The sequence below is a fragment of the Leucoraja erinacea genome, chromosome 4 (genome assembly GCF_028641065.1).
Source record: "Leucoraja erinacea ecotype New England chromosome 4, Leri_hhj_1, whole genome shotgun sequence".
NCBI classification, from domain to species: Eukaryota; Metazoa; Chordata; class Chondrichthyes; order Rajiformes; family Rajidae; genus Leucoraja; species Leucoraja erinaceus.
In genome coordinates, this window is record NC_073380.1 from 105,048,959 (window position 1) to 105,070,100 (window position 21,142).

At 44.2% G+C, this 21,142-nt stretch overlaps 1 protein-coding gene across 3 annotated transcripts in view; it reads right to left on the reverse strand.

The window, feature by feature from the left end:
• The window catches only part of neto1l (neuropilin (NRP) and tolloid (TLL)-like 1, like), a 378,731-nt gene that overhangs the window by 39,209 nt on the left and 318,380 nt on the right, over window positions 1-21,142 (reverse strand). For all 3 annotated transcript variants that reach the window (XM_055634882.1, XM_055634881.1, XM_055634883.1), the window contains one exon: window positions 19,859-20,087. In XM_055634882.1, coding sequence (XP_055490857.1) covers window positions 19,859-20,087 — 229 coding nt within the window. The remainder of the gene's footprint in view (window positions 1-19,858; window positions 20,088-21,142) is intronic.

A 21,142-nucleotide genomic window follows, 5' to 3' on the forward strand; every position in this document is an offset into this window, starting at 1 on the left:
CTATAAAACTAATAATACCTTTTGCGACGGGGTCTTTCAGCGATTTTCCGTTAATGATTTACTAGGCTGAACATCTTCGATTGGAACAGCCTAGTAAAAATCGCGTTTTAAACCCGCCCCCTCTAAACAGCGGCAAAATCGCGCACACGGGCTGGGGCAAATTCTCAGCGACGATTCAGGTAGGTTTTGCAACATACCTCATCCCTCACCTCAACCGAGGAACCCCAGCCGTCCTTCCAGATGAGACAGAGATTCAAGTTTACCTTCTCTAACTTCATCTACTGCATCTGGTGATTGGCCTCATCAGCAACAACAATGAGCTGGCCTACAGGGAGGAGGTCCAGCACTTAGCAGCATGGTGCGCTGACAACAACCTGGCCCTTAACTCCAAGAAGACCAAGGAGCTCATTGTAGACTTCAGGAAGTCCAGCGGCGGCACGCACACCCCCATCCACATTAACGGGACGGAGGTGGAACGTGTTTTTAGCTTCAGGTTCCTGGGAGTCAACATCTCCGATGACCTCTCTTGGACCCACAATACCTCTACTCTGATCAAGAAGGCTCATCAGCGTCTCTTCTTCCTGAGGAGACTGAAGAAGGTCCATCTGTCTCCTCAGATCCTGGTGAACTTCTACCGCTGCACCATCGAGAGCATCCTTACCAACTGCATCACAGTATGGTATGGCAACTGCTCTGTCTCCGACCGGAAGGCATTGCAGAGGGTGGTGAAAATTGCCCAACGCATCACCGGTTCCACGCTCCCCTCCATTGAGTCTGTCCAAAGCAAGCGCTGTCTGCGGAGGGCGCTCAGCATCGCCAAGGACTGCTCTCACCCCAACCATGGACTGTTTACCCTCCTACCATCCGGGAGGCGCTACAGGTCTCTCCGTTGCCGAACCAGCAGGTCGAGGAACAGCTTCTTTCAGGTGGCTGTCGCTCTACTAAACAACGTACCTCGGTGACTGCCAATCACCCCCCCCCCACGGACACTTATTATTTTCTTTAATTCAAATCGTTTGCTATGTCGCTCTTCAAGGGAGATGCTAAATGCATTTCGTTGTCTCTGTACTGTACACTGACAATGACAATTAAACTTGAATCTGAATCTGAATCTGAATCTGAATCTGGTGTTCCTGACATGGGCTCTTGTATTTTGGTGAGACAAGCTCAGTGGCCGTTTCACCGTGCACTTGCATTCAGTCCACCAAGGTCAACTGGATCTTCAGGCTGCTAAACATTGTAACTTATTTTCCCATTCCCATACTGACCTTTATGTGCTGGGCCTCCTCCATTGCTGAAGTAAGGCCACGTGCCAACTGGAGGAAGAACACCTCATATTCTGCTTGGGTAGCTCACAACTCAATGGTATGAACATTGAATTCTCCAAATTTAGGCAACTACAGCCCACTCTATCTTCTTTCCCCCACCCTGGTCTTTGTCCACCCCCACCCCCTCACCTCCTCCCCTTCCATCTACATTCCTCCCTCTAGCTTCACAATTCACAAATCTTTAATCTTTTTGTCTTACACCTTCTGTCTTTTCATCTCTGGCCTTTGTCCGATCATCTGCCTATCAAAAAATAAACCCTCACCTGTATTAATCTATAACCTGCCAGGTTTTGTCCTGCCCTGCCTCTTTTCCCACCCCCCTACAAAGTGTCACCTATCCATTTTCTCTAGTGATGCTGCCTGACCTGCTGAGTTCAGGACTTCAGCCCTTTGTATCCTCTCTTGCATTCCCATATATATGTTTGAACTAGGTTTGCAACTGAAAGTCATGTACCAGTTGCAGCCACCTGAGAAGATGTGGGTCCCTCAGCAATAGACAATAGACAATAGGTGCAGGAGTAGGCCATTTGGCCCTTTGAACCAGCACTGCAGCAACTCAGATCCTTCTCACTCTGCAGGACATGGGCTGTTTGTAACCAAAACTACTTTCCACGCACAGACAGCCTCTCTGCACCATACCATGGACTAATTCATTGTTGGAATTTTCACTGCTGGATTTGCTCCATCTTCTTGGCACAACAATGGAGAGGGTGGGTGTTCAGGCCAGGTTCCCAATACCCAGGTATCTCAGCAAAACAGCACTGTATAAAACTCTATCACATCTCTCTGTATATTATTCCATCATCTCCTTTTACTACTGATTCCATCACTACTCTTGTTCCGGGGAATACACTCTAAGTGCTAAGTGAAGTATCCTTGTTAAGGCAATTGGAAATGAGGTCAAAGTCTCAAACTGAGATGACCACTGTAAAAAATATTTTGCTTATAAACAGAAGGACTATCCCTGCATAATGTGAAGATTCTGAACCACAATCCTGCTCATACTGATACCACAGATTAATGTCTTTCAATTACAAACTTACAGTCATAGAGTCAGTGTGGAAACAAGCCCTTCGTCCCAACACCCACAATGACCAACATGTTCCATCTACACTAGTCCCACTTACCTTTGTTTGTCTATACCCTCTAACCTGCAATATCCATGTACCTGTCTAATTACTTCCTAAACATTGCGATAATCCCTGCCTCAACTACCTCCTCCAGCAGCTTGTTCCATTCACCCCCACCCTATCCAAGAAAAAGTTCGCCCTCAGATTCCTATAACATCTTCACCTTAAACCTTTATGCCCTCTGGTTCTCCATTTCCCCACTCTGAGCATGAGACTCTGTGTGCCCACCCGATCTATTCCACTCATGATTTTATACACCTCTATAAGATCACACCTCATCCTCCTGCGCTCCAGGAAATAAAATCCCAGCCTGCTCAATCTCTTCCTAGAGCTCAGACCATTGAGTCCTGGCAACACCCTTGTAAATCATCTCTGCACCCTTTCCAACTTAACACCATCTTTCCTATAACATGGTGCCCAGAACTGAACGAGATACTCTAAAAGCAGCCTCACCCACATCTTATATAACTGCATCACGACCACCCAACATACACTCAATACACAAACTGATGAAGGCCAATGCATCAAAAGCCTTTTTGTCCACCCCATCTACCTGTGCCAACTTCAAGGAACTATGTACATGCACTTCTAGATCCCTCTGGTGTACAACACTACCCAGAGCACTACCATTCACTGTCTAGGTCCTGCCCATGTTAGACTTCCCAAATTGCAACACTTCACATTTCTGTAATACATTTCATCAATCATTCCTCATCCTACCTGGCCAATCGATCAAGATCCTGCTGCAATTTTTGTCAACCATCTTCACTATCTGCAATTCCACACACTTTTGTATCATCTGCAAATTTGCTAATCTTGCCATGTACATTCGCATCCAAATCAATGAGAGTGATGACAAACAGCAATGGGCCCAGCACCGAACTCTGAGGCACACCACTAGTCACAGGCCTCCAGTCTGAAAGGCAACCTTCCAGCATCACCCTCTGCTTCCTTCCATCAAGCCAATTTTCTATCCATTCAGCTATCTCTCCTTGGATCCCATGAGATATAACCTTCCAGAGCAGCCTACCATGTAGAATGCTTTGTTGAAATTCAAATATATAAAATCTACAGCTCTGCCCTCATCAACTTTACAGTCACATCTTCAAGAAAATCAATCAGATTTGTGATCTCCCATGTACAAAACCACACTGACTATCCCTAATCAACCCTTGTCCTACTAATTACACGTATTTTCCTTTCCCCCAGAATACTCTTCAGTAACTTTCCGACTGCAGATATTCTCATCGGTCTATAGTTCCCAGCACTTTCCCTGCAGCCCTTAGTGTAATGCCCCTGTCCCACTTAGGAAACCTGAACGGAAACCTCTGGAGACTTTGCGCCCCACCCAAGGTGTCAGTGTGGTTCCCAGAGGTTGCAGGTGGTTGCCGGAGGTTGCAGGTAGTGGAAGCAGGTAGGGAGACTGACAAAAACCTCCGGGAACCGCACGGAAACCTTGGGTGGGGTGCAAAATCTCCAGAGATTTCCGTTCAGGTTTTCTAAGTGGGACAGGGGCATAAAGATGTGTGTATGTAGTTTGGTGTGACAAATAACTACCAAAAATGAAAACATTTTGCAGGATTAATGTTTCTGTTCATAAGTAAAAAAGCATTTCCCATTCAGTTTGTCATGTTATGATAGATGCTTATTGGCACTGTAATACTGGGCTGCTGCCAACACATTTATTCACCAATTGACATCAGGACTGCAAAATTAAAGGACACCTGATCTCTAAATCCCAACGCTGCAGGAGGTATGAGATTGCGGTGTGGGTTGTGTACATACATAGAATTCACATGTCTCTTCACAGCTACTTGCTCTTGCTGATGGTGGTCTCTTCACAGAGCCCAGCTGTTCAGTGTGAGCTTCACCGGTTTTCCAGCAGCTGCAATGGAAAATTTATCCGCATCTATTTCTAAGCATCGATGTAACAGACTGGAGTTTGCTGGAGTGGACAGCTTTATAGAGAAGCCCTGTGTTAATTGTAATGCATGCGTCGGCTCATTCCGTGCTTCTTGTGCTGAAGGTCAGATGTGATGTTAGCGTATCCAACCTCCCAATCTACCACTGGACTCAGCACTAAATACAAAGATAGAACACAAACGTCCTGAGCTGAGGGCCAGTTCTGTATTCTTCATCTTATCCTTCAGTGCTCGCCCTTCAACACTGCAACATATGGCACAGTCCCATTCAATATGATGGGATTGCCAACCTAATTTAGAACAGCTTGGTGTATCTTCTTATTTTTGATTAATTTGAATGGTTACAAATACTTTCTAGAATATAAGGTTGTGACAGTAAATGTTCTTAAGTTATTTCTAAATGCTTGATAACACTTAACATCTTATCGTAGAATCTTCTGTAGTAATGTTATTTTTATCATTATTTATTTTTTTACTTCTGTTTTTGAACAGTTTTAAAATATCGATGATTATGAGATATTGAATTTTATTTACAAGGACCTTTGGCAGCTGGGAGTTTTCAAAGTGCCTTTACCATGATCTGGGAGTAGGATCTCATGAAGCTAAGGAATTGCCTCATCAATGTATTGTATTGTATTGTATTGTATTCAAATTTATTGTCATTGTCTCAATTTGAGACAATGAAATGAATTTCCCTTGCAGGCAGTATCATAAAAAAAATCATAAAAAAATAAATAAATTATAAATAAATAATAAAACATATTAAAAATAAAATTGAAATTGAATTAAAAAAAAAGCACAAACACAGAAAGTCCACGACACAACATAACATAAATGGCACCAAGGTGAGGATGGCACCATAGTCCAGCCAGCCTCCCCTCCGTGTTCATACGTGGTCGGGGCCTTCCGAGCACTCGCGGTCGCCTCCCCGGGTGGCCCGATGTTCAGGCCCTCACGCCGGGCTGGTGGAACGCCGACGCCGAACCCCGACGGTGAGCATCTTCCTCCTCAGCGGCCCGGAACTTCTGATCAGCCGCCTCCCGCTGCCGGAGTCCGCAGTTCTCCTGAGTCCACAGGCAGAGCCGGGCAGAGTCACAGGACCCCGCGCTGTCCATCAGCGCTGCCCGCGTTGGGAGCTCCGCAAACCGCAGCTCAAGGATGTCGGTGCAGCAGGTCCAGCACTCCGGGCTCCAGACGGCGACCCCCGGTAAGGCATCGCCAGCCCCGCGATGTTTCAGCGCTGTCCCGCCGCTGCTGGAGCTCCGGTCGATCCCGGCAGGAAAGGCCGCGCCAATCCAGGTAGGTAGGCCGCTGTGGGGGGAGGGACACAAAATGGGGGGGGCGAATGGACAAGCGCACTCGAATAATAGTGACGCGTCCTCACCAGGAAGCGGCTGAAGGACGGTATCCCCCGCACCGTGCCCTCTTCCCCCACATAAAAACTCAAAAAAACACACAAAAAAAAACACACATCAACATAACTAAATAAACAAAAAAACAAAAAGATACCGGGCTGTAGGTGGAGGCTGCTGGCACCAGCGCCACCGGAAGTACAACAATGGAAGCCTAGTCTTCAAGAAAATTGGACCACAGATATCACATATAGTGATAGTGGATGCGGGAAGTAGGCTGATTCTGGCACTATTCAGCCCATTGCTCTTCAGTTTTAAATGTTTCAATTTTTATGTTTTAAATGTTCAAATAATCTTAAAGTATCTTAACTTTTGCAGATACACCCCATAGAAAATATCCTGTTGGGATGCATCACAGCTTGGGTTTGGCAACAGTTCTGCCAAAGACCGCAAAAAAAAGTTGCAAAGAATTGTGTACATAGCCCAGTCCATCACACAGACTAGCTTCTCCCTCGTCAACTACATCTACATTCACGCTACCTCGGGAAAGCAGCCAACATAAACGAGAGGCTATTTTCAGACCTCTCCAGTGGTGCAGAAGATGCAAGAACCTGTAAGCACGCACCGAGACAACTTCATGAACAACTTCTTCCCTGCTGTTGTCAGACTACTGATCAGTCCTCCAATAAATAGGAAGCAGTTCTGTTCTCCCAACTTCCTCATTGCAGATCTTGCACTTTTTTTTCTCTCTGCATCTGTAATGCTGTATTGCTGCTATGCAGTCACATTATGCTATACACAAATACAATCAAGCCATACACCATTATAACAGTGCAAAAAAAATGCAGACTTTAGTAACACTGTTGTAATTGAGTGCTTCTCTATTTTGCACTTTTTTTTTGCACTGTTGTAATTGGGCATGGATTAATTGTATCCTCTATAGCACAATGTGACCACACAACGCATAAACAAAGCTTATCTTGATACACCTGACTATAATATAATAGAGATAGACACAAATGCAAGAATAACTCAATGGGACAAGCCGCATCTCTGGGTAGAAGGAATGAGTGACGTTGTTCACCCATTTCCAACGCCAATATCTGCGCTTATATTCTACCTATTTAACTGCAAAATAGGAACAGGGAAGTATATTCCAAGAACCGGGAATATCTGTCCTAGAACCAGGAGCAACTTCCAGCAACTTGGATTTGCACTCCAGGAGCAATAAGTCGCAGTCTGGGCTCAGAGAGCTGTCCTCCAGAAGTGTTGAACTGCAGTCTGGGAGAAGGGAGATTCTCCCAGACTAGAGCTGAGGATAGAGATCTATGTTCTTGGAGTAATGCCCCTGTCCCACTTAGGAAACCTGAACGGAAACCTCTGGAGACTTTGCGCCCCACCCAAGGTTTCCGGGCGGTTCCTGGAGGTTTTTGTCAGTCTCCCTACCTGCTTCCACTACCTGCAACCACCTGCAACCTCCGGGAACCGCATGGAAACCTTCGGTGGGGAGCAAAATCTCCAGAGGTTTCCGTTCAGGTTTCCTAAGTGGGACAGGGGCACAAGAATGCTGGATCTAGGAGTGGCGCTGCTTTCTATGGACACTCTGCTAAATTATGGGAAAGCATCACTCCGGGAGGAAACCCAGCAGTTGTGTGCTGCCACTCAGAAGCAGGAAACTGACAATACATAGGAGCAGGATCTGGTCACTCAGTTAAGTACAGTTGAGAAGTAACTTTTGAAGAAATTGTCTTTGAGTAGAAGAGATTTAATCATTCTCTTGTTAATGTATTATTAGTGTTTTAGTGCTTTAACAGATCAGGATGATTGATCAATATTGTGGAGAAATCCAGGACAAATCTTAGGAACTTCTCATTTGCTATCCTAACCATGGAAAGCATTCCATCTTTTCCTTAATTAGAGCACAGCAGTGGTCGGCCTTTAACTCGTGCAGAGTTGTAATCGTTTTTGATGACTGTAGGCCAGATTATAGGGTGACAGCTGACTCTATCTGCTTGTCATTGTTCAAGTTCTTGATAGATTCAAGTTCCTGCAATGATTTTCCAAGAAAGGCATTATTGGTCGATACATAGCTTCTCTATGGATGTGCTCCACAGTGCCTGTATCTATGGTAAACAGAAAAAGCCCCAGTAACTCAGCAGGTCAGACAGCATCTCTGGAGAAAAGGAATAGGTGGCATTTTGGGCCGGGTTTTGACCCAAAACGACACTTATTCCTTTTCTCCAGAGATGCTGTCTGACCCGCTGAGTTACCCCAGCTTTTTGTATCTATCTTCAGTTTAAAACCAGCATCTGCAGTTCCTTCCTAAACACCTGTATCTATGGTGGTTGCCGAAGGAACACGGTGACTCTGCCAACAGCAGCTGGAAGTCTATAAAAGCAAACTATATGCAATGGTGTTCTCTGACCAGGGTCACGGGAAGATATTATTTGATGTGGAAAACATACCCCTCTGTAAATGGCTCTAGAATGCATCTGGGCAGGTACTGCAAATACTCTGCAAGGCATCCCACACCAGTGTGATGCAATGTTTTGATGGAATGGACAAGTTTATTGACAAGCATCCACTTCAATACTGCAATTATGGGACAAATGCCATGTGTTCAACATTGTTCTGAGTAGGACAATAGACACAACAGATTCCTGAGGGTGTCCATTGATTGAATTCAATGCAATGATTACCTGATTTAGTAAAGGCTCGTTGATTAGCAGGGACCAGGACTGCTCACAACGTTAACATTTGGAACTCTTCCTGAGAATGGATGGCTCAGCATTGGACAGCTGAAACATAGAAAATAGGTGCAGGAGTAGTCCATTCGGCCCTTCGAGCCTGCACCGCCATTCAATATGATCATGGCTGATTATCCAACTCAGTATCCTGTACCTGCCTTCTCTCCATACTCCCTGATCCCTTTAGCCACAAGGCCCACATCTAACTCCCTCTTAAATATAGCCAATGAACTGGCCTCAACTACCTTCTGTGGCAGAGAATTCCAGAGATTCACCACTCTCTGTGTGAAAAATGTTTTTCTCATCTTGGTCCTAAAGGATTTCCCCCTTATTCTTAAACTGTGACCCCTTGTTCTGGACGTCCCCAACATCGGGAACAACCTTCCTGCATCTAGCCTGTCCAACCCCTTAAGAATTTTGTAAGTTTCTATAAGATCCCCCCTCAATCTTCTAAATTCTAGCGAGTACAAGCCGAGTCTATCCAGTCTTTCTTCATATGAAAGTCCTGACATCCCAGGAATCAGTCTGGTGAACCTTCTCTGTACTCCCTCTATGGCAAGAATGTCTTTCCTCAGATTAGGAGACCAAAACTGTACGCAATACTCCAGGTGTGGTCTCACCAAGACCCTTACAATAACAACAAACCTATCAGCATGCGTGGCAGTCACATTGAGATTGTCAGCATTGGATTGAAAAGAGACTTGTTTTTAAATGATATGGAAGCAGCCGTCTATTATCAAGTGTCATGAGTTTAATAATCATCTTGCTGTGCAAGGATCCTTAATTAAGCCAGTTTAACTGCATTTATATTCTGGATATTGTCATTAGGCCTGGAGGTGATGAATCTCATCAACCCAGACCGTAAAATTTGTTTAACTAATAGAAAGGATACTTAAGTAACCTTAAAGAAACAAAATAGGTGTGGGCCATATGGACCTCGGACCTGCTCTACCATTCCATGACATATTTGATCTGACTTAGGCTTTTCCTCCAGTCCATTTCACAACATTTTTGACTCCTCTATAAATCAAAAACCTGTAGATCTCAGCTTTGAATATATTCAATGATTCAACCTTTACAACTTTCTGAGATACAGAAAATCAAAGATTTTATTTGTTTCATCCCTCCCTTTCATTCTCTGCAACAAAACTCCCTCATTTCCTTTCATTCCCAGCATTGACCAATGGTCTCAAACTTGAAACGTAAACTATTTCTCTTTCAAAAAATACTGCCCGACCTCTCACGTGTTCTCAGCATTGAATGATTTTATTTCATAATTTGAACTTCTGCAAGTTTGTTGATTGTTGGTGCCATTGGGAAATGTACACAATTTCAAGAAGGGTCTGAGAACAGCCTTGAATCATTTCTTTAGTCCTACTACTCTCCCCTTGCCATGCAGAGTGCCAGGTGCCTTATTCAAACACATAATGGTGTTGTCAGAGCTGATGATTATAATTAGGTCCCGATGCTGAGGATGTTGTTCTGGGAAGGAACATTGATGTTGGTTTGTTTACCCAGCTCATGGATTTGGGTGATCCTGTGGAGCTGATGTTGGCAGAATCACTCGAATCAGTGCTGCATTAGGGGGCAACCAACCAGATCACAAGACCAGGGTAAAAATAAACCAAGGATGCTGTCTACTCTGATGATTTCAACATTATAGCCTGCTGCTTTTCTCGTTGAATCCACGCCTTAAAGGGCCTGTCCCACGAGCATGCGACTCCATGCGGCAAGCGCGACCTAAAGGGCCGGTCCCACCAGCATGCACCTGAAGCAGGAGCTGCGCGGAGGTCCAGTGACATGAAGTTCGAGCAAAGTCAGCGGGAAGTTTGCGGAATTTTTGAACACGGTCAGTTCTTCGGAGCCCCGCTCGATGTCGGGACCAGCTCCGCACAACTCCATATGGCTCCGGCGATCGAAGTGGGACCGGCCCCGCGAAGCCGTACGGCTCAAGCGACCACGTTAGGTCGCGCTTGCCGCATGCAGGCGCATGCTCGTGGGATAGGACCTTAATACTTAGTGCTGTTGTTTTCTGCAATGTATTGTCTCGTGCTGTTCCCCTATTTCCTTCCATCTTTAACATTGTATCCATGTACTCAGTAACTTTTTGATGCTCTCAACTCCTGTGGGCGAACTAAATAAAAGTCACATTTTGCTGTTCCCTCCACGACCCTCTTGACTTACTGCACTTATTTCTCTCTTCGGTGTCATGCTGCTCACTCCCAACTTTCTCCTGACTTTGCAGAGATCTTTGAAGCTTCCTCATGCAATTCCAATAAATAGACCAAGCCGCTATCATTCTACCATAATAAACTCACAATGTTACTATTGACTCTTTGTACTATTGTCATCTGTTTCCCAGCCTCAGTCACCATACTCCTGTTATGTCACACAATTACTCCCAAATAAGACATTACTGGGTATTGTGCTATGTTTGAGCATTGGCAAGTTTGTTGTGTCGGCTTGTAAAAGCTATAGTGTACTATGATCGTCGTGGCATCATCAAACCCTTTGGCACCTTGTTCAAAAGTTTAGTCTTTTCCATTCTAATAATTTAGACTTTTTCAATCTATCTCCTCACCATCACGTTGCAACATACATTATCCTCTAAACAAAACAAGAGTTATGTATAGAGTCGTACAGTAGTGAAACAGTTCCAGCTTAACCTTTCCGTGCAAATCAATATCCCCATCCGTTTAAGTCCCATTTGTCTGTGTAAGGTAAAATCAATTCAAATTCATACAACTATGTTTTATGTCCCCACTACACTTCCATATGCCCTGGACATTTCATAGAAACATAGAAACATAGAATATAGGTGCAGGAGTAGGCCATTCGGCCCTTTGAGCCTGCACTGACATTCAATATGATCATGGCTGATCATCCAACTCAGTATCCCATCCCTGCCTTCTCTCCATACCCCCGATCCCTTTAGCCCAAGGGCCACATCCCCCTTTAAATATAGCCACAAGGCCTCAACTACCTTCTGTGGCAGAGAGTTCCAGAGATTCCCCACTCTCTGTGTGAAAAAAGTTCTTCTCATCTCGGTTTTAAAGGATTTCCCCTTTATCCTTAAGCTGTGACCCCTTGTCCTGGACTTCCCTAACATCGGGAACAATCTTCCTGCATGTAGCCTGTCCAACCCCTTAAGAATTTTGTGAGTTTCTATAAGATCCCCCCTCAATCTCCTAAATTCTAGCAAGTACAAGCCGAGTCTATCCAGTCTTTCTTCATAAGACAGTCCTGACATCCCAGGAATCAGTCTGGTGAACCTTCTCTGCACTCCCTCTATGGCAATAATGATGTTCATCCTCAGATTTGGAGACCAAAACTGTACGCAATACTCCAGGTGTGGTCTCACCAAGACCCTGTACACCCTGTAGTAGAAATTCCCTGCTCCTATACTCAAATTTCTGAGGACTTCTTCTTGTGAATTAAACATAAACCAAAGGAATAGTTAGATCTCAAGCCGGGTGTTGAGCAGCCAGGTTGTTGTCTCTGTGGCAATGTCTGCCAGACCCTGACAGCTCCATTTTGTGGGTAGTAGAGCAGGCACCCAGAGATGACATGGTTGGCTGTCTGTTGTTCTGCTCCACATTCACAGGCTGGGCTCTGGCAGAGGGAGCCCCCATCTCCACACGCTGGCATTGAAACACCCAACTCCAGTACCAAGTCTGTTGAGCTTCACCCACGCTCCTCTGGGGAGCTCAGACCCTGGGCAGCTTTTATCTGGTGAAAACATGTAGCTGTGTGATGGAGATGAGGTTGTCTTATACTCCTGTGACCACTTGGTGGCTATCCTGTGTGCTTTTGTCTCAGTTGGCTGGATGGATGCTAGAAGTTGTTTTCCATCTGGAGCAAAGGGGTGACGGGACTTCAGTCGGGGTGACCTCTGCCCTCTGCTGATAGCCTGATGCAGGAGGTGATCCGGGTCCATGGCACGACGCGATAGTGCCAGATTTGCTGCTTGCCTGCAAGTATAGGGAGCTGCTCGACTGGAGTAGGTTGAAGGCACCCAGTGATGGTTCGCAAGGTGTCGTTCAGGCTCGTGTCTACCAGGCTAGTATGTCTGCTCTACTCCATACGGGTGCGCAGTACTCGGCTGGGGCATACACAAGAACTAACGCCTAGGTGCAAAGAGTTGATGGACAATTCTGTATCATGCTTATTTTATAATATCATATTATGCTGAAAGTGTCTCATACACCGTTGTTAAAATATTCTGCAATAATCTTTCAATGCTTGAATTTCTCACATTGCTACATAATTCACCTCGAGAGCCCTGTCATCATTTAGTCATAAAGTCGCACAGCACGGAAACAAGCCCTTCGGCCCTACTCGTCCATGGCGACCAAGATGCCCTTAAAGCATGAGTGAGAATTGTACTGTTTCTGAACTGTCAATGTTTCTAAAAGGAAATTTGCTGGGCTATCAATATTAAAGATGCAACTTTGAAGATAATATGATTGGAGTCTTTGGACCCATCAAGTGATTCAAGATTCAAGATTCAAAACTTTATTGTCATTGTGCAGTGTACAAGTACAGAGACAACAAAATGCAGTTAGCATCTCACCCAGAAGTGTGAACACAGAATAATGGAACAGTAAATATATATATATGTGTATATACAGTAGCAGTAGTGCAATTTCCGGGGAGGGAGATCAGTCACTGGGGGAAAGAGTGTCCGAGGGTGGGGGGGTGATTGGCAATCACCAAGGCGTAGAGATCAGTAGGGTAACAACCGCAGGGAAGAAGCTGTTCCTGGACCAGCTGGTCCGGGAACGGAGAGACCTGTAGTGCCCTGGAGCATAAACAGTCCATGGTTGGGGTGAGAGCAGTCCTTGACGATGCTGAGCGCCCTCCGCAGACAGCGCTTGCTTTGGACAGACTCAATGGAGGGGAGTGAGGAACCGGTGATGCGTTGGGCAATGTTCACCACCCTCTGCAGTGCTTTCTGATCAGAGACAGAGCAGTTGCCATACCATACTGTGATGCAGTTTGTAAGGATGCTCTCGATGGTGCAGCGGTAGAAGTTCACCAGGATCTGAGGAGACAGATGGACCTTCTTCAGTCTACTCAGGAAGAAGAGACGCTGGTGAGCCTTCTTGACCAGTGTTGAGGTATTGTGGGTCCAAGAGAGGTCATCGGAGATGTTGACCCCCAGAAACCTGAAGCTGGACACACGCTCCACCTCCGTCCCGTTGATGTGGATGGGGGTGTGCGTGCCACCCCTAGACCTTCTGTAGTCCACAATGAGCTTCTTGGTCTTCTTGAGTTAAGGGCCAGGTTGTTGTCAGCGCACCATGCTGCTAGGAGCTGGACCTCCTCCCTATAGGCCGACTCATCATTGTCGCTGATGAGGCCAATCACCATTGTATCATCTGCGTACTTGATGATGGTGTTAGTGCCATGTACAGGTGTGCAGTCGTAGGTGAAGAGGGAGTAGAGGAGACATGCAAAAGTGTGGGTAGCAATCATAATCCCATTTCTTCTCCAGATTTATACAATCTGACGTAAAAAGGACCTTATTTCATTCTACACCTGGTTTTATATTTTCCATTGTCAGTAAATACCTCTTTCTTTACACTCCCCTCACTGAATTAAGCAAAAGCTCCAGGTTAAAGAACAATGCATTTCTGAAATCAGAGCCATGCAGAATAATTATAGAAACAAGGAAGTGCAGATGTCGGTTTATAGCACTTCGTGGAGTGTAAACCATCTGGAGTGCTGGAGTAACTCATTGGATCAGGCAGCATCCCTAGAGGGCATGAATAGGTGAAGTTTAGGGTAAGGACCCTTCGTCAGGTCAAATCTATTCTGAAGTAGCCCTCCGAGCCAAACCGTCACCTATCCATGTTCTCCAGGGATGCTGTCTGACCCACTGAGTTTTTTCCAGCATTTTACATTCCATTCATAATAACCATATAACCATATAACAATTACAGCACGGAAACAGGCCATCTCGGCCCTACAAGTCCATGCCGAACAATTTTTTTTCCCCTCTTCCCACCTGCCTGCACTCATACCATAACCTCGATTCCCTTCTCATCCATTTCATTATCCAATTTCTTTTTCAATGATACCAACAGGTTCTTATCCACCACTTCCAGGGATCATTCCAAACCGCCACCACTCTCTGCTGTGCAAGAAGTTCCCCCTATATTACAGCTAAACAAATGTCCACAATTTGAAGTCTGTCCTCTTGTTTGAATCTTCCCTATTCTCAAAGGGAAATGCTTGTCCACATCAACTCTGTCTATCCCTCTCATCATTTTAAAGACCTCTATCAGGTCCCCCCTTAACCTTCTGCGCTCCAGAGAATAAAGACCTAACTTATTCAACCTATCTCTGTAACTTAGTTGTTGAAACCCAGGCAACATTCTAGTAAATCTCCTCTGTACTCTCTCTATTTTGTTGACATCCTTCCTCTAATTTTGCGACCAAAATTGTACACCATACTCCAGATTTGGTCTCACCAATGCCTTGTACAATTTTAACATTACATCCCAGCTTCTATACTCAATGCTCTGATTTATAAAGGCTAGCATACCAAAAGCTTTCTTTACCACCCTATCTATATGAGATTCCACCTTCAAGGAACTATGCACGGTTATACCCAGAGGCCTCTGTTCAACTGCATACTTCAATGTACATCTTTGGGACGTCCTATTTTGATTTGTCCTGCCAAGGGTAATAGCACCTCACATTTATCAGCATGCAAAAACTCCATCTGCCATCTTTCAGCCCATTTTTCCAAATGGCCTAAATCACTCTGTAGACTTTGGAAATCCTCTTCATTATCCACAACACCCCCTATCTGCAGCATCTACATAATGGGTGTCAGCACACCAGCTATACAGGTATATTGTCATTCAAACAGTACAGAAAGCGAATTGTGATCTTTCATTGCAATAGGATTTGAGTATAGGAGCAGGGAGGTTCTACTGCAGTTGTACAAGGTCTTGGTGAGACCACACCTGGAGTATTGCGTACAGTTTTGGTCTCCAAATTTGAGGATAGTGAAAAAAAAAAGAAGTTATGTGCCAGCATTGCATATGAGTGCAGACACGGTTCACCTCAACTGAAGCCTTTCTTTCCTGTCATTTTTGTCTTGATTCAATTCCACCAACCCTGGTAAATTGGTTTATATTTAAATGTCTTTTGAGAGATTGAGAGGGGAGCTTTCTATTGAAACTTATTCCAAAATCTATAACACTTTAATCATGAATTACCTGAATCTGTTGAAATCTTCTTGTAAAACTACACTAATAAGGAGATGCTAGCGGACTGCAGGAAGCACATTTCCAATTATCAAAGGTTTAGTTTACTTTAGAGATGCAACATGAAAATAGACCATTGGATCCACGATCACCTGTTGACACTAGTTCTAAATTAACCCACTTTCGCATCCACTCCCTATGCACTCAGGGCAATTTACAGAGGCCAATTAACCTACAGACTTGTACATCTTTGGGATGTCGGAAGAAGCATGAGCACCTTAAGGAAATCCACGTGGTCACAGGGAGAACATGTAAAATCTACACAGACTGCACCCAAGGTCAGGATTGAACCGGGATCTCTCGGGCTCTATGAGACAGCAGTTCTACAGTCTGCCATTATGCCGCACATAAGTATTAGTACTATTGCTAGATTTTTATATTGACAACAGGACATCTGGAATCTTGGAACCTGTAGTCTATCTACTGAACCAATTAAACTTAATGATAGTGAAAAAGATCAACAGAATAAATTAGATAAATTAGCACAATCTGAGATGTGAGAAGAGAAACAATGCAAGCAAAAGAATACAATACAATACAATACCATTTATTTGCCATTTGAACCTCACATGAGGTTCAAACGGAATTTGGTTTCTGCAGCCATACAAGAAAAGAACCAAGACACACAATTTACACAAACATCCATCACAGTGAATCTCCTCCTCACTGTGATGGAAGGCAAAGTCTTGTCTCTCCCCTGCTCTCCATTTTTCTCCTGGTCAAAGTCAAAGCCCCCCGGCGGGCGCTAGCAAGTCCGCGGCCATTTAAAGCCGCGCCGGGCGATGTAAGGCCCTGCCCCGGGACTTGATTACATGCAAGGTATTCCAACCTGTAACTATCAATTAATCACGTTTTAAAAACTCTTGCAACAGCTTACCATCTGTAGGGGCAAGACACCATATTTTAAATTGTTCCTAATCTGGATACAAAAGCTGGAATACTATTGCTGGAATAAAAGTCTCTGATACTCAGGTGAGTTAAATTTGTATTAAACATTATTCCATGAAGGTCGAGTCAAAGGTTGATAAGATGGTCAAAAAGGCTTTTGGCACTTTGGCCTTCATCAGTCAGAGCATTGAGTATAGAAATTGGGATATCATGTTGCAGTTGTATAAGACGTTGGTGAGACCGCATTTAGAATATTGTGTTCAGTTCTGGGCACCATGTTATAGGAAAGATATTGTCAAGCTTGAACGATTTAAGAGTATGTTGCCAGGACTAGAGGGTGTGAGCTTTTGGGAGAGACAATAGACAATAGACAATAGGTGCAAGTGTAGGCAGGTAGTAAGTATGCAGATTTATGCCAGTTGGAAGAGTGGGCTGAAAGATGGCAGATGGAATTTAATGCTGATAAGTGTGAGGTGCTACATCTTGGCAGGACAAATCAAAATTGGACGTACATGGTAAATGGTAGGGAATTGAAGAATGCAGGTGAACAGTGGGATCTGGGAATAACTGTGCACAGTTCCCTGAAAGTGGAATCTCATGTAGATAGGGTGGTAAAGAAAGCTTTTGGTGTGCTGGCCTTTATAAATCAGAGCATTGAGTATGGAAGTTGGGATGTAATGTTAAAATTGTACAAGGTATTGGTGAGGCCAATTCTGGAGTATGGTGTACAATTTTGGTCGCCTAATTATAGGAAGGATGTCAACAAAATAGAGAGAGTACAGAGGAGATTTATTAGAATGTTGCCTGGGTTTCAGCAACTAAGTTACAGAGAAAGGTTGAACAAGTTAGGGCTTTATTCTTTGGAGCGCAGAAGGTTAAGGGGGTACTTTGACGTGGATAAGCTTTTCCCACTGAGAGTAGGGAAGATTCAAACAAGGGGACATGACTTGAGAATTAAGGGACAGAAGTTTAGGGGTAACATGAGGGGAAACTTCTTTACTCAGAGAGTGGTAGCTGTGTGGAATGAGATTCCAGTGAAGGTGGTGGAGGCAGGTTTGTTTTTATCATTTAAAAATAAATTGGATAGTTATATGGACGGGAAAGGAATTGAGGGTTATGGTCGGAGCGCAGGTATATGTGGCTAGGGGAGAATACGTGTTCGGCACGGACTAGAAGGGTCGAGATGGCCTGTTTCCATGCTGTAATTGTTATATGGTTATATGGGAGGCCATTTGGCCCTTCGAGCCAGCACCGTCATTCAATATGATCATGGCTGATCATCCCGAATCAGCACCCCCTGCCTTATCACCATATCCCCTGACTCCGCTATCCCTGTGACCACGTGGCTTTTCTCTGGGTGCTCAGGTTTCCTCCAACATTCCAAATAATGTGGGGGGTTGTGGCCTAAATGACCTCTGTAAATTGAACTTAGTGAGAGGGATACGGGGTGATCACAGGTCAGCGCAGACTCGGTGGGCCAAAGTGCCTGTTTCTACGCTGTATTTCCAATGTCTAAAGTCTAAAGGAGGTAGTTGAGGCAGATACCATTGATAGGACAAGTTGAGAAGGATATAGGTCAAACAGAGGCAAACGGGATTGAGTAGGTTGAGTAGGTTGGGTCTCTATTCCATGGAGCACAGGAGGATGAGGGGAGATCTTATGGAGGTATACAAAATCATGAGAGGAATAGATTGCGTAGATCTTTTGCACAGAGTAGGGAAATCGAGGACCACAGAAGATAGGTTCAAGGTGAAGTGGAAAAGATTCAATAGGAATCAGAGGGGTAACTTTTTCACACACAGGGTGGTGGGTGTATGGGATAAGATGCCAGAGGAGGTAGTTGAGGCTGGGATTATCCCATTGTTTAAGAAACAGTTAGACAGGTACATGGATAGGGCAGGTTTGGAAGGATATGGACCAAGCGCAAGCAAGTGGGACTAGTGTTGCTGGGACATTGTTGGCCAGTGTGGGCGAGTTTTGCCGAAGGGCCTGTTTCCACACTGTATCACTATGACCCTCTCTCTGATTCTATGCAGTTTTCCGATGTTATTGTAGACAGTAAAAGCAAGTTGGCACATGTTGGTACTTCTCAGAATAATGACAAAGTAGCACAAACCATCCAGCAATTTGTGTAGGAAAGAATTACAGATGGTGGTTTACACAGAACTATTGGAGCAACTTTTGATTTATTTCCAAAATCTATTTGGTTGGATTGCAGTAATGATAATTGATCCAATACTACACCATAGATCCACTATTTTCAGGGATTAACAAAAGTAATATCTGTAAAATCCAATTGTTCAATCTTCACAACACGAGATCGGGATATCAAATACGCACAGTGTGATGTATAGAAACATAGAAAATAGGTGCAGGAGTAGGCCATTCGGCCCCGAGCCTGCACCGTCATTCAATATGATCATGGCTGATCATCCAACTCAGTATCCTGTACCTGCCTTCTCTCCATACCCCCTGTTCCCTTTAGCCACAAGGGCCACATCTAACTCCTTCTTAAATGTAGCCAATGAACTGGCCTCAACTACCTTCTGTGGCAGATAATTCCACAGATTCACCACTCTCTGTGTAAAAAAATGATTTTCTCATCTCGGTCCTAAAAGACTTCCCTCTTATCCTTAAACTGTGACCCCTTGTTCTGGACTTCCCCAACATCGGGATTAATCTTCCTGCATCTAGCCTGTCCAACCCTTTAAGAATTTTGTAAGTTTCTATCTTCTATCCTCAATCTTCTAAATTCTAGCGAGTACAAGCCGAGTCTATCCAGTCTTGCTTCATATGGAAGTCCTGACATCCCAGGAATCAGTCTGGTGAATTTTCTCTGTACTCCCTTAATGGCAAGAATGTCTTTCCTCAGATTAGGAGACCAAAACTGTGCGCAATACTCCAGGTGTGGTCTCACCAAGACCCTGTACAACTGCAGTAGAACCTCCCTGCTCTTATACTCAAATCCTTTTGCTATGAATGCTAACATACCATTTGCTTTCTTCACTGCCTGCTGCACCTGCATGCCTACTTTCAATGACTGGTGTACCATGATACCCAGGTCTCGTTGCATCTCCCCTTTTCCTAATCGGCCACCATTCAGAAGCATTATGGGATTGTCCATAGCTTTTCCAATAGTAAATCTGTTTTAACCTTTATAACGTAGCCCAATAGTATCCAACACATTTAAATTAATCAAGATATAACTTACGTTCTTGAAAGGACGTGAAGAGCATCTGGAAGTGACTGCTCCGACTGCCCTCATCAGCCCACATGCGAATGACACCAAGACCAGTACGAAGCATCAAATCATTGGCTACAGTGCTGCAGAACTTGGATTTCAGATCCTCCACCGCGCTGCTTCCATCATAGATTGCCACAAAATTCCGCTTGCACTCATTAGAATTCTCCATCTCGTAGTCAAGAAATCTCAAGAAGATCTAATGGGAGAAAAAAAAATCTTACTGTGAACCGCATTACAAAATTACGAAGAATTGTGTGTTGGTTATTGATTGGATAGATTTTATCAACCTATGAAACAATGGTAAGGAGACCTGTGGGTTTCAGCATTAAATTGAGAGAAAACCAGATGACAGCCAAATTTAAGAAGCTGCAGAAACTGGAAATCTGAAATAAAGGTATAAACTGTATAATCAGCAAGTCAGGCAGTTATCTTTAGAGTGGGAACACATAATATGGAAAAGTACATCACAGGAACAAGCCCTATGGGAACTTCACTTGCCCCCCTGCAGGAGCTATACATCAGGAGGTGCAACTCCAGAGCCAACAATATCATGAGAGACCCCTTCCACTCCTGCAACGGACTGTTCCAGCTGCTACGGTCAGGCAAACATGCGGTAAGAACAGAGAGGTTGAGAAGGAGTTTGCCATGCGGTAAGAACAGAGAGGTTGAGAAGGAGTTTCTTCCCAGAGGCCATTCGGACTGTAAACGCCTATCTCACCAGGGACTAACTCTACTGAACGTTTTTCCTTCCAATATTTATTATGTGAAGGTATATGTGTGTCATGATTGTGTTTATAGTTTTTTTGTTGTTTGGTTATTTGTCTTTTTGCACAAAAGTCCGCGAGGATTGCCACTTTCATTTCACTGCACATCTCGTATGTGTATGTGACAAATAAACATGACTTGACTTGACTTGACTTGACTTTAGCCCACAATATCCCTGCTAAATGTGAAGCTAAGAAAACTAATCTCTTCTGCCTGCAGAAAATGTTAAGGGAACAGAATGACCTTTGACGGAAGGTAATTGTTCTCTGAAGAAGTCATTAACTGTGTTTCTATTATCGAAGTTGCTGCCTCATCTACGGAGATATTACAGCATGGTCCGTTTTAATTTGTAATTGAATGAAAAGAACAAATGCCAATTCCTTACGTCATTCACTCTGTTCTAATAGCCAAAGTGCCACTTACATAATTCTTATTCACTATAATTTCAAAGGCAATCCCTTAATTTCCTGTGTTTAAATCAAATAT